This window comes from Rattus norvegicus, chromosome 5 (assembly GCF_021556685.1).
Source record: "Rattus norvegicus strain SHRSP/BbbUtx chromosome 5, alternate assembly SHRSP_T2T, whole genome shotgun sequence".
NCBI classification, from domain to species: domain Eukaryota; kingdom Metazoa; phylum Chordata; class Mammalia; order Rodentia; family Muridae; genus Rattus; species Rattus norvegicus.
The window spans coordinates 104,047,276-104,061,268 of record NC_141538.1 but is presented as its reverse complement, the minus strand read 5'-3'; the positions used below and the strand labels follow the sequence as shown (position 1 = coordinate 104,061,268).

At 46.0% G+C, this 13,993-nt stretch overlaps 1 protein-coding gene across 2 annotated transcripts; it reads right to left on the bottom strand.

Annotated features, from left to right (window-relative positions):
* Positions 1 to 1,716: 1,716 nt before the first annotated feature.
* On the bottom strand, positions 1,717 to 13,173 carry LOC148005882 (uncharacterized). 2 transcript variants are annotated; one of them, XM_087551512.1, is made up of 3 exons: positions 12,895 to 13,124; positions 4,922 to 5,056; positions 1,717 to 2,320 (listed from the first exon to the last, which is right to left on the bottom strand). In XM_087551512.1, exons 1-3 carry the CDS (start codon positions 13,003 to 13,005, stop codon positions 2,117 to 2,119), a joined length of 450 nt encoding a protein of 149 aa, XP_087407638.1. In that variant the 5' UTR covers positions 13,006 to 13,124; the 3' UTR covers positions 1,717 to 2,116. The 2 variants fall into 2 exon arrangements, 1 of the variants encoding a protein (XP_087407638.1); XR_015620286.1 differs by having other exon boundaries at positions 1,878 to 2,320; positions 4,922 to 5,007; positions 12,895 to 13,173.
* Positions 13,174 to 13,993: the final 820 nt, after the last annotated feature.

The following is a 13,993-nucleotide window of genomic DNA, read 5'->3' as shown; positions in this document are numbered from 1 at the left end:
TATCACTGCAGTTGGGCCAGGGCTGTAGCCAGCCAAAGCTTTACTAGCACCAGAGGATCCACATCCAAGATGAACTGCTGGCATGAAGCTGGCTTTTGGCAGGAGGTCTCAGTTCTTTATGCACTGTTTGGGTGTCCTCAGAACACAGTGTGTGACTTCCACTAAGGTGTTTGGTCCAGGGGAAAGAGTGAAGATGAAGCCATAGGCCTCCAATGACCAGGGCCTGAAGGTCCCATCTATTATTCACATCAACACCCTGTTTCAGAAAGGAAGTGGCATTTTGGCCAACACCCATGAGGAGTAGTCCCCCTCTCCGCCCTTTAAGGGGAGTAACAGAGAACTGGAGGCTATAATCTGAAACAATCGGTCACCAGTGATGTATTTATCTTGGAGGACAGCAACAAATAAGCAAACAAGCAAACAAAATAGAGATGAGTTTTGTGGTGGGAAGAGCTTACAGGAAGGTATGAGCTGGAGACTCTCTGCTGTCTATTGGGTCAGAGAGTAATTTATTACAGACTATGGGACATTCCCTGGGGGAGTTAGTGCCTGGTTTAGCCTAAAGGCTTGCAAGGCTTTTGTCTTAGAGTGGTTGATTGCCTTGTTCTTTTGTTAATTACTGAATTGCTGACTTGTGGCTCTACCCTTGGCAAACATTGCTTTGGGAAGACTTGACTGGCTTGGGACAGGGATTCAGAGGTCTCTCTTTGAGAGGCAGTTACTCCACTGTTCTCACTTTCTACTGGGCTTTGGCCCTGAGGAAGGTTGAGTAAGGGGTTAGAACGGGGTTCATAAACTCTTAAGGTCAACAGTGGATAGCCCAAAGGTGGTGAAAACACAAGCATTTCCAGCATTGTGGCTGATCAGAAGGTAGAGGACATGTGGATGATTGTAAAGTGCCTACTTCACAATCGCCACTACCTATGTCTTCCAGCTCAAATTATTAGACTTTCTGATAGAGGGCAAAAAAAATTTTATGTGAATTCTCCTGATTTGTAAGGACTGCCCATGTACATCCTGCAGATTAGCTCATTCAATCCCTCTGGAACTGTTCATCGAGGGCTTTGCTACAGGAGAAGTTAGGGCTATGATGCCCCCTCAAAGCTCTCAGCTCCTCCAGCAGATGCTTGCCCAGGAGGCTTGGCTGCTGCTGTCCTGTCTCTGTGGGCCCCTCTGGCAAGCATGCTCAGGGAGGCCTTCACTTCCCTGGTTTTCAAGACCAAAGGTCACCATGTTAAGCCCCCAGTTTTATGGGGAGTTAAAAGTAAAAGAAGTGCTTCAAGCTTTAAATTCCTGGCTCAGGGCATTTCAGAGGTGAGATACTGTCCAGAGTCTCTGAGAGAGCGCCTTATCTCTTGGGGGAATCTAATGCTTTTTAGCTGAAGTAGCTAAAAAGCCAGAAACAGGATCTGATCCTGCTAAATAACAAAACAGCTTTAATTCTCTTCTACCTGAAGGCTGGAGTGTCTAGAAGGGAGGGGACATCAAAAACCATTCCCATTTAAAGTTCCACAGAGCTCCTTGTCCTAGCAGAAGCAATACCTGCCTTCTGCCGAGACTGGTTGTTTGAAACCCATCCAAGGCAATTAATTCCCTTAAAGCAGAGGCCCATTCTCTCTGTTCCTTACCATAACCTTATATCCCCCAGAACCAGAAAGGAGTAGGAGCTCAGCCTCGACCAACTGGCCAAACACAAAACTTCAGAAGAAGACATCTCTACAGAAACATTACTTTATCATCTTTCTAATGTACATTGACGGAAATGCCTGGGCTAAGTATGTGTGTGGATGAATAAGGGAAATGACATAATTCTTGATTGCCTTAAATATATCTATATCAGTGTCTTAAGGAGATTCTGGGTCCAAAGAGATGAACAGTTTGTTTGTTTGTTTGTTTGTTTGTTTATTTGCATTCCAAATGCTGCCCCCTCTCCATCCCCTCTTATAGAGTTCCTCCCCCACCTCCTCTCCCTTTTGCCTTGGAGAGGGCATTCCTCATTACCACCACCACCACCTCATATTTCCCCACCATGGCACGTCAAGATTCTACAGGATTAGACGAATTCTCTTCCACTGAGGCCATTAGCAAACCCCTGCCACATATGTGCTGGGGGGCCTCAGATCAGTCCTTTAGGCTTAGTCTCTGGGAACTCCCAGGGGTCCAGGTTAGTTGATACTGTTGGTCTTTCTATGTGGTTGCCATCTCCTTGAGGGTCTTCAATCCTTCTCCTAAACTCTTTCGCCGGGGTCCTCAACCTCTGTCCAATGTTTGTCTGTGGGTCAGCTGCTGGGTTAGAGACTCCCAGAGGGCTAGGTTCTGTCTGCAAACACAACATAGCATGATTAATAGTGTGAGGGATTGCTGTCTGCCTATGGGATGGGCCTACCTAAAGACTCAGCTTTACCACTCCTAGGCATACACCCAAAAGATGCCACACCATACCCCAAGGACACTTGCTCCACAATGTTGATAGCAGCTTTATTTATAATAGCCAGAAACCGGAAGCAACCCAAATGTTCCTTAACTGAAGAGTGAATACAGAAGATATGGCACATTTACACAATGGAATACTATTCAGATATTAAAAACAAGGACATTATGAATTTTTCAGGCAAATGTAAATATCATCCAGGGTGAGGTAACCTAGATCCAAAAGGACATGCTGATATGTACTCACTGATAAGTGGACATTAGCCAAAAGGTTCAGAATACCCAGGAGAAGCAGAGGGAGGGAAGGACTTATGTAAGAGAAGGAAGAGTGATAGGAATAGGGGGGCAGGATTAAGTATGAGGGAAACCAGGAAAGAGTCCCAGAGGGCCAGGAGAATCAATGGAAATGTGCAACCGCCTGACGTGGGGGGTGGAGTGGGGAGGGAATCTCTAGGAATCTCTGGGATGAGGGAGACTCCCAGGAATCAATGCGGGTGACCTTAGCAGAGATGCCCAACAGCGGGGATATGGGACCTGAAGAGACCTCCAGTAGCCAGACAGGACCTCCAGCGGGGGGATGGGGACAACAACCCATCTACAAAACGTTTGACCCAAAATTAATCCTGTCCAAAAGAAATGCAGGGATAAAGATGGAGCAAAGACACTGATCAGATCACTTCTGAAAACTTTTAAACTTGTCAATTAAAAATAGATTTATTGATGAGGGTGTTCTATGCATTTAGAAGTATATATGATATATATCTTTATAACAACAACTACAGAAAAAGTGGCTGCGAATTTGATAAAGAGGAAGTCAGGTGCATGTGAGGACTTGGATGGAGGGAAAGGAGGGGGGAAATTACGTAATTATATTATAAAATCAACACAATACAAAATATTCTTAAAAACTGGCCTCAGGTTGGGTAAATAGCTCAGAAGTAAACTGCTTGCTTTAGAAACATGAAGACCACAGTTCAGATTCTTAGCATTTATATAAAAGGCTACACTGGGAGGTGAGGCAGATCCTGGAGGCTTACCCACCAGGAGTCCCACAGGAGGCAGCAGAGCCAAGAGCAAGTTTTTGTAATTAGCACCATTCCTTCCACAGCTAGAGAATACCTGTCACAGATCAAAGTTCACCAGAACCTCATTCAGCCCTGACTGCTAGAGCTTATCACTTCTCGCTCCTGGACTCTATTGGTTCAGGACCTATAGTTCGAAGAAAGTGTCCAACCAGGGAGCATAATCACTCTTAAAGTGGTCTGTCACATAGCTTTTGCCAGCATTTTGAGCCTCTCCTTCCCCTGGCCACTGTTACTCACATAGGCAAGGGAGCTCTAACACTGGCTAGACCCCACGTGGTTCACACCCTAGCTAATTGTATCCACCCACATGGCTGCTGCATCTTCCTGCCGCAAGATGAAAACATAGTCTAAGTTGCCATTATTGTCATTAATCTAGGGTATCTTGGATCTTATCCTTTTCACTATGCCTTCTATAGTCGACTAAATTTGAAAAAAAAATTAAGCTTACCACAGAGAGTCAGTTTTAAAGCCATGTTCATGTTACGTACGCTAAAGCGCTGTGTGTGTTAACACATCCTACGTATAGACTTTTACATTGAGCCCATGGGGAGCCATGTTGTCTGATGTGAGGCATGGGACTATTATAGAGTTGGAGGACAGATGTATCTCAATGGAGGTGATCTAGGGTGGAGGCATCATTGCTCTCCCACTTGTAGAGAATGAAGGAGAAGCAGCCCACAGCACAGTTGTAGCAGGCCTTGGAAACATGAGAGGAAGGTAAAAATCCAACCTTCCTTGCCCAGGCTGACTGGCTGAGCGTTAAGGGTAAGTGTGATGTAATAGGAGCTTCTAGGATGTCTGACTTGGGAAAGCAGTCCTCGCTCAGTGCGCATGGGGAAGCGTCACCTTTACCCACGCCCTCTGTTTCCCAACTGAAAAGGATGAAAACGAGAAATAGAGGAAGACACCTATCCTGTGTCTTAGTCTCTGGAGATTAATGTGATTCTTAATTGGACTCTTTGATCATTTCAAATAATGGCATGTAAAATATTTAAATTTATGCAAACTATTCTTTTGAAGAAGTAGAAGTAGGAACAAAACATATTCTTGTCCCACTAATCATCAAACTCTCCGATAAAGCATCAAACCAAAAGGGACCCTGCTTCTCAAAGTTGAGGCTTAGCTATCTTAGTTGTGCCTCTACCTTGCCCTGAGACTTGAACGTAGTCCTGTCCTTCCCAGGATATCCAAGCACGTCAGAGCTCCAAGACGAAGTTTACACTGGAGTCCCTCACAGCCTTTGGTTCAGTGGGGTCAGTTCTTGTAACCATCACTTGCTTCAACCCATCCAGTGAACTTTCCCATCAGCGCAAAGCAAGGAAAATGAAATGTTAACACTGTGATCTAGACAAAATTAATTGATAACAGTCTTTTTCTCTGTATCCACCAAAGTTTACAGTCCTCACCTCATCTCTGCCCCCTTGATGTTCCAGCAACCTCCCATGGAACCATGAAATCTCAGGTAACCTGGTGCCGGGGTTGCTTCCAAAGCCTGTGTGGAGACCAACAATTTCAAAGGAGACATGATGGGGTCTCACCATCTACAATAAGGTGAAGAAAAGATTTAAATAACATTCAGAATGCCTAATACCAACAGTTTTCCCTCTTGTATATTCAGGACAATCAAGAAGCATTCTGCCATTGTTGGTGAAATTTCTGTCAGCAAAATTGTTTGTCTCAAAGTCAATGAACGTATAACATAAACATACAGGTCACATGTCTTTTGAACGGGGGTTCATTCATGCTGAGCATATGCATATACATGATCTCAAATCCCTGTGGTCCCATTTGGGTCATTCCAGTTCCTGGAATCTTCATTTATATCTGCTCATTCTGTAACACACACGTGAGTGGACACACGCACACGCACACACACAAATCTGTCCCAAAGATCTACATATTAACTAATGACTTGTGAAGCTTCTCGGGACATAAAGCAGTCATTTTTCAACCAAGAATTCAAGAAAATGGGGGTTGGTTAACACAGGTTTTAGCACATAGAAAATAAGAAGAAAAAAAAAACCCCACAAAGTTCTGTTTTCTTGTCAAATGGAAGGTTGCCAATGAATATTTGTGATCAATTACTAAAGACAGGAACGTGTTCAAGTTGAAAATCTTTCTGGTTCTTAGCAAAGGGCATGGAGATGCAGACTAGAATGGCAAGCTGATACGCATGCTCCTGAAAGATGAGCAGAGACGTTTCACAAAAGCAGCACCGAGTCTCACTTGTTTTGTTTACTGCTATTGAAACAGCTTCTTGAATCTGCAAATTTTCTACCCAGGGTCTTTTAATCTACTGAAAGTGAGAATCATTTGATTGAATAATCAACCTGAAGTTTTTCATTAACTTGCCAATGGCAACTTATTTCACACTATTATACATAGGACACCATATATATGTGTATGCGTGTGTCCCTATAAGTCTTATGTGAAAGTAAAACTTTAATCATAACAAATGCATAACATATGCAATATCATCTTGAAATTTATCCTTTGATAATAGCCAGGCTCACCTCTCTCCTGGTACTCAGTCTTCAAAGATGCTTGAGACCGAAGTTTCTGATCTTCAGAAACCTACAGCCATGCACTACTTGAAAAGTTTAAATATTTTTCTAAAGAGAGTTGTTTGTAAAGAGAGGGGAAATGCTTTTTAAGTACTAAAGGGTAAAAAAGCATTGTATTTTTCTTCTCAAATGGTTAAAAATAATTTTACAGATACATATGTATATTATATACACACATAAACTTATTTATCAATATATGTTTTAATATATGAATTTTATACATATATATGTTGGGAGAGGAAAACCTAGCAATTGCAGTAAATTGGAAAGGGTGTATAAAGGAGATATAGCATTCTTTAGGAGAACCATCACACTCCAGGAATCAAAAACTACTGTGGGAAACTCCTTCCCGGTTTGCCTGTCAAGTTCACTATACCTGGACAGCACAGCAGGTGCCTCTGATGTCATCAGGAGACACTTAGAAAGGAAAACGTTGGCAAATGCCTGAAAGGCTGGGAAATTCCGGTGTAGAGGAATCTCTGTCCCCTCTTTGCAACTTTTCTGAAATTCTGGAATGTATTCAGACTCCAAAGTGCCAACAGGAAACACTGGTGCCTGCAAGCTCTGAGAGGACTGTGAAAGCAGACAGGCAGCCCCGGGTTTTCAGGGCTGGGTGAGAAAGCCCAGGCCAAGGGGCAAGCCATCCTTAACCCAGAAGCTGACATTTGGCCCAAGTCTGCAGATTGTGGCGAGTGTGTACCTCAGATAAGAACGTGCCCTAATCCCAACAAGCCTCTGAGGAGGATTAAATTCCATATCATTTAATTTTATTGTTCAGCATATTTTACCATATTTTAATAAGATACAAATCGATAAGCTGTGTCTTTTCTAAAAGATGACATTCAACTCAGTAACAATCCTTTGTTACCCAGAAAATCTGACTTCTAAACTGTCTAAAGAAATGGAAGTTTGGGTGAGGCAAACTTGCCTGTTTCAGAACTCAAGCGTCTGTCCAAAGGTCAGTGCCAGGGCAGTGCTAGGATCATGGCATGCAGGGTTGGAAATCCTTCAGGATTTGGGAGAGGGGAGGTGCTGTCCTGTAAACTTTTACCTTTAGCTCTGATGGTGTCCTGTTGAGGACACCCTCTTGGGAGAGACAAAAGGTGACTTTTACATCCCAAAGCAGCAAACCCTGCCTTCTAGGTGGGAAATCTGACCCCGAGTTGATGAAAATGCACAGTCAGAAAGTGTGCTGTGTGGTGGGGCTCTGAAAGGGGCAAACTCTGGAAAAATTGTACTTTTCTCCTCATGACAGCTGCCTTTTGTTTGGGCAAATCATTTGGGGAGAGAACAAAAAAGCAGTTGTTTGCTTACTGCCAAGCCACAAAAGCATGGGGCCTTCCTGCCCTGCTCCAGCAGCAAACTCCATCTCTGAAGCACTCTCGAGGGGTTGCCTGCAGATTGAGGTGCTACAGAAAGCACCCACTGTCCCTAGAGCCCCCTCTCCTGAGCAGGAGCCATCTCCTTTGCCCATAACTCAACAGGATCAGAATCCAGGGAGGCCAGAGAACTGAATGCCAAGGTTGACCAAGCCAGAGAGTGGCTGTAATGGGCGGGGTGGCCTGAAAGCAATTCGTTAATGCACACGGCTGCCCTCCCTGCCAGTTGCCAGTACTCTGGGCCAGAAGAATCTGTAAAAAGAGCACGAAAGCTTGTGTTCAAAAGATTTGGAGTTTATAACATATACAGGCTCATAACGCACATGCCCAGAAACACACAAGCTGCTTGGGATACATACATTTGACGCCAAAATAAATACAGCCTTGGCCAAAATCCTTGTGAGCTAGCAACAGGCCAACGTAGCATTTTGAGCTTGAGGCCAATAGCAAAACCCAAACAGTATTTGTCCTAAACTCAAAGTCACAAGCGGGTATTGCTTTTCCCTTCACAGAGTGGTTTTCTAATATCTTTACTCAGACAAGACCCTGCCTGCAGGGACTCCTGCCGAAGCTTTGCTGTTAGGTGAGTTCATTACCGTAAATCCATCCGACGCAAGTTCCAATAACAATTACGAGGCCATCAAACCATGAAAGCCAGTGCTTGCCTTGGATTTGTGACTGATGCCAGTGAGAGGGGAAGGAGAGGTGATAGGTTTCTACAACTGTCTAGTCTCCTGAGTTTATGGAAGCACTGGGCTCCCAGGGAAGAAGGGGGAGTTTTCTGGGCCAGCCAGGGAGGGAATAGGTACTGCATTCCCAACCCTTAGAGACCTCCTGGCAGTGTGTAGGATGCTGACATTCGTAAGGATGAGACTCTTCCTCATGCATTCCCCTCCAGTGCTCAAGGTTCTTTCTAGCTTCCACAACATTGGTTCTCAACCTAGGGTCACGACCCTTGTGGGGGAGGGGTGTCACATATCAGATATCCCGCATATCAGATGTCTACATTAAGATTCGTTACGGTAACAAAATTAGAGTTGTGGAGTAGCAACAACAATAATGTTATGGTTGGGGGTCACCACAATACAAGGAACATTGTTCCTCGTGAAACCTTGAAGGCCTCCTGCGCTAAGAAAGTTGAAAGCCACTGCTCTGTAAGATCTGTGCCTGGAGAAGGATTGATACCTATTAACATCAGAGTCTGGGTATATTCAATTCACTCTTAATTTTTTTCATAACATATGTTACTTTTGACACTTGTGGCCTAATAGCTCTGACTTGAACTGGAAGAATGAGCAACATTGGCAGCCATGGGAAGATTCGTTAGGGGCCATAAGGGTAATCTTTCCTAAGACTGCTCCATGCAGAATTCCCTCAAAGCCTTCCGGTCTCCATTTAATTCTCCAATCAGATCCCAGTGGAGTGTTCTCTTGGCATGCTTCTCCTTAGCTGTTGCCACAGATTTGTGTTTTAATAAGTATTTATGTTTCACCTCTCCTACTGAGCTCTGTAGATCAAAGCTATGCTGAGTTTTGATTGCCACCTGTGAATGGCTACCTGAGTCCACAGCTAGAGAGGTGAATGGATGGGTAGATACATACGAGGAGAGAAGAAAGGATGGAGGACTAGATGGCAGATACATGAGTGGGTGAATAATAGGACCGCTGGGCCTGTCCATCTCCAGCTGATCTTGCCTTCCAACATCTACATGGGTAGCATCCAACTTAAAGAAGTCCAGTCACTAGGTGTTGGTGTTACTGAAAGCTTTTGAAGAATCAGAGCAGGCACTGCAGAGACAGGCCACAGGAATAGCCCAGGAGGAAGACTGGAAGGTAATAAACAAAGAGGGAGAACCACTGGGGTGCTGAAAGTACATAGGAAAGAAAACATGTGGGGTGGGGGTGCTTTAGGGACCTGAGGGGAGACTAGAGGGGAGAAGAATGTTTTGCTTAGCAGCACAGAGGGGGAGGCAGCTGAGGAGGAATCAAAAGAATCCGTGTCATCAGGAGAGCAAAGCTGATAGGGGCCTCTCTGAGTGGGCTGCAGGGAGGCGGGAGCTGGGAGTGGGAGGCCTGGAGGAAGAAAGGAGGAGGGAAAGAATCCTAACCAGAAAAAAACGTAAGTAGCAGAGAGAGAAGGAAACAAGATGAGAGAAAAATGCTGGCCCTGAAGGCTGCTGAAGGGGTACCCAGGGTGGGAGAGCCAAAGCCACAGCGCCTTTGCCAAGGGAGGAAACCGTAGGAGACCCACCCAGCCAGAATCTTGAAGTCTCAGACTTTTTCCACCTTATGAGCTGTAAATTGATCTATTCAGTTAAAGAAACCTGGTTTTTATTGAGTAATTTCCTCTGAACGACCTCCAGTTTTGAAAATGTCCCCAAACTTCTCTGACTCCCTCCTCCCATGCCCCCCTCCCGCGTCCCCACGTCAATGCTGGTAAATCACAAGGAGGCACCCCCCCACCGACACCCCCCCCAACCTCATGCCCCTAAAACCGCTCCCACATGCCCTTGCTGCTTGTTAGGATACTTGGCTATTCCAGATACCGGCCCTCAGTGCTCCTGGGTGCAGAGACCCCAGAGTTGTTTGTTCTGCCAGCCAATTCCCAGCATGCCCCTTGCTGAGCTCACATCCCGGCAGCCTCTCAGGAGCCCCCAGCCACAAAAAGGATTTCTCACTGGTCCTGAGCCACGTCCTCTGCCTGGCCTCGGATATCAAGGAAATTTCTCAATTTCTCGTCTTAGCCTTCAAATCTGGCCTCTCGCAGATGCAAACAAGGGGCTATTTATGGGAAACCGCGCTCATCTCTTGCTTTATACATTGCGTCTTTTATGCGCTATCCCTCAAAGCGTTTTCACAGACAAGTGCCATTGTCTTCCCCCTTACAGATGGCACCAAAGGAAAAGCTCAGAAAGTTAAGTGGTTCAGGGAAGGTCGCTGAAAATGTCAGAGCAGAATTGAGAAAGGAACCCAGGGCTCTCGGCTCCCAGACGCATCACCTGCCCGCCCCCGGGCCTGTCTGTCAGAGGCCAAAGGTCTTGATGGCCCCACCTGCATCTGCAAATCTCCTTCAGCTTTGAGCCTTCCAGCTCACAAGAGAAACTTGTCCTCCTCGCCACCAGCCCAGATCTCGGGTGGAAGGAGCCATCTTGCAAAAGCAATTGAAGCCCAATGGACCTGCCAAGACCCAAAAGAGTCAGAGGTGGGGGTGGGCCTGTGGGCCCCTCAGGAGGTGCTATGCCGGCGTCAGGCTCGAAAAGAAATTGCATTACCTGTGCAGCTGAGGTTTTACTGCAAGCTCAGTCTGGAAGTTGGCAAAGTAGTAATCAATGGGAAGGAAATATAATTGAGAAGATTAAAAGCCGAGGGTGGGTATGGACTGGGGAGGGAAGTGATTGCTAAAGAGGTCCATTTGTATAATTCAAAGGTCGATGCCTCTCATTAAACTCGCATCTCCAGACACTCAGGGGATGAAAGAGAACCTCTCCATGCTGACTGGCTGACACCTAAGAGTTTTCTTTGGCCACTTTCAAGAGTAGTGCAAGGCCAGAGGGACGCAAGAAGCCATTGGAAGGTGAATTGAGGGAAATCAATAAGCAAAAGAACATGTGGAGATTTGGAGACATGAAAAATACCGGAAGGCCTCCTGACCCTCTCAGAAGATAGCCAAACTCCTTTTCCACTCCAAGGGCTTATTTACACCATCAGAACAAAAGCTGAATCCATGCCCAGGGAGGGTCCAAGCTGGCAGGATCACCAGCTCTGCTTATATTCACGCCAAGCCCCTAACTCAGGCCTACACACGTGTGTGTATCCTGCATTGAATACACATATTCCTACAACTGAATCAGCCAGACTCCAGCTGATATCATACTTACTTACTAAAAGAGCAGTTGTATGTGCCTCTCAAACAAGGTTTTTCCTTCTACTCTTTCCTAAAAAGGAAAGTGTGTGTGTGTGTGTGTGTGTGTGTGTGTGTGTGTGTGTGTGTCCACAGGTCTAGCTAAGTGACAGGGCACATATGACCACTGGTACCCTCTGGTCCCCTGACTTTGCTTCTGGTTCAAGTTGCTATCATGAGTTTATCTGTTGTATCTTGGTCTTCATGTCCCTCCATCTCCTTTCCCACCCCGCTGACCTGATCCAGGAATCTGTGTGTTTTGAAAAGCATGGTAGATGTCACACATACTGTTTAGATCTTTTTCCAGGGGTAGGACTCCACAACGGTTTGTACGAGCTCTCTGCTTGGGGTTTCTCAAAGACAAAATCAAAGTGGAGGCCAGGCCTGAATCGAATCTGCATTTCTGGGTTCTGGGCTCTCCACCAGTCTCCTGCAGGCTGTTGGCAGAACCCACCTCATTTTTGAGAGGGATGAAGTGCTTACCTGCCCATTAGGGGTAGTTCTTAGCTGGTAGAGGGTGAGCACTGGTCCTGCCTGTGTTGTCTCCATAACACAGGAGCCTGCCTCTCTGAGGCCCCAGAACAATTCTCAAACTCTTTGAGCCCTTGTCTTTTTCTATTTCTGATCTCTGATCTCTGGAATTATAAGGCTGATGTGGTTAGATTAGGCTCCCCAAGATAATCCCCTTTTGATTAATTCAAACCTAAGTGGTTAGTAAGTAACCTTAATTACATTTACAAACCATCTTCTTCGCCCTGTGTATTATCAGTGTGTCACTGTGATGAAAGCGCCCACCCCAGATGACTTAGGAGAGGAAGCTTACCTTTTGGCTCAGGAGAAGCCTACCGAGATGGGGGAAGCCTAGGGGGAAGGCATTTCAGTTCATCTCCCAGCAAGCCAGGAATCAGAGTAAGACAGGAAGTGGCTAGGACTAATGTGCCCCTAAGGACCTATGTCTAGTGACCTAAGGACCCACTACTTCCAGCTAGATGCCACCTCCTTAGGTTTCTACAACATCTTCAAATAGTGCTACGAGCAGGAGACCAGCATCCAAACACTAGCCTACAGCGACCATTTCTGAGTCTGCGCATAGCATCATGTGATGCAATGTCATATTGTAGCCACAGGTCCCATTTGCCCTTCTCTGAAGGAGGTGATGAAAGTAGCCGGGAGCAGCTGAGAACTGTGCTTAACATAAGAAGTATATTTTTCAGATGGAAAAAAGACGGATCTTTTAGAACAACCACTTTCTCTACAATTCATAAGATAAACATATTAAACTACCATTCATTGTTTATCTGAAATTCAAATTATTGGGCATTCTCCGTGCCCTGGATCAGGGCCTGCAGTTCTCTACCCCAGCACAGGCTGGCATGATCCTGCAGGAGTGAACAAGGCACTTCTGTGAAGCCAGCAGCTGAAGCATTTTCTTCAGGCGATAAAGAAGGCCTCTACGGCCTTGTTTCGGCAGAATGGCTGTCTCTGCTTCCCTCCCAAGCTCCCTGGCCCAAGCTTGTCAACACCCTGCAGACTCACGAGAGTGATGGCTGTTCCCAGGCCAGCCCTAGCTTTGTGGGTGGGGCGCGGAGTCTGGAGAGGAGGAAAAGGGCTCAGGGAGAGGAAGAAACAAGCCCTGGCTCTCTCCATCCGTTCTGTATGGAAGGTTCGGCAGAAGCTTTGGCCTCGAGGTGGGCCACACGGTCTCTTCAGACAAGAAAGCAGCCCTGAAGCGGCGGTTTGCCTTGTGAGCCGTACTTGGCTCTCCTTGCTCTGCTCCAGGTCCCTGCCAGCAACACTTCCAACCCTGGCCAGCCCAGCACAGCCTTTGAACAGGCCAGGCCCTATTAGCCTGATCCTGGGATGGGTTATTCTTTCCAGCTTTCACTAACAAAAATCCCCTTTTGTTTGGACACTCAAGTGGCCTCTAGGAAAGGCCCTTTCATGAGTTGCCAAACATGTTCAGATGCGGCAGCATTTGCGTGTGTGGCCAATTCCACAGCACCTCTGGGCTGATCCCACAGGCTTTTCCCAGGCAGGATTCCGATGAACTTCCAGCAGACTCCCCAGTCTTCCCCTGAGGTCTAGCTGTACAAGCAGACCCTGGCGGCTGCCTGGGCGGCTAGAGATGGGTTTGTGCGTGGCCATTTTACTTTTATGAAATCAATCTGAGTGGAGAGAGTGATTTATATAAGTGCCAGTCAATGCATTATTAGAATTAATATCATTATTTTACTGCTTCCCTTTTTGGTTTCTTTTTTTTTCCCTCATAAATCAATTCAGTTCGATAAGATCAGGCTGAGTTTCGGCTGCACACGGATGAGACAGTTGTGTGCTGCGGGAGTGAAGGGCCACTTGGTGGGTTCAGACAATACGTCCATTGTCTTCTGGTTTATGGAAAGCTGGGTTTGTGATATGTTACATACCCTGCTGGATGTGTTGCAAAGCAGAATTTTGTCAGATTTGTGTTTTACCCTGAATGCTATCCTCACAGACCTGTGTTTCCTTAGTCTTGCTTGCCACAAGCTAGCTTTTTCCACTGCCATATAATGACCGCTGGAGGATCAGCGGGATTTCTTCCCATCTTCCCGTTTGGCAGACAGTACATACTAACTTGCCTCCTGTCTGTTCTGAGTTT

Excerpts from the sequence above, each read along its gene's own strand:
- LOC148005882 (XM_087551512.1), bottom strand. The coding sequence starts at position 13,005 with ATGGAGAGAGCCAGGGCTTGTTTCTTCCTCTCCCTGAGCCCTTTTCCT. Across the intron at positions 5,057-12,894 it reads TGGGAACAGCCATCACTCTC|ATGGTGAGACCCCATCATGT; the intron begins GTGAGTCTGCAG and ends ACCTTATTGTAG. Across the intron at positions 2,321-4,921 it reads ATCAAGGGGGCAGAGATGAG|ACAGAACCTAGCCCTCTGGG; the intron begins GTGAGGACTGTA and ends TTGTGTTTGCAG.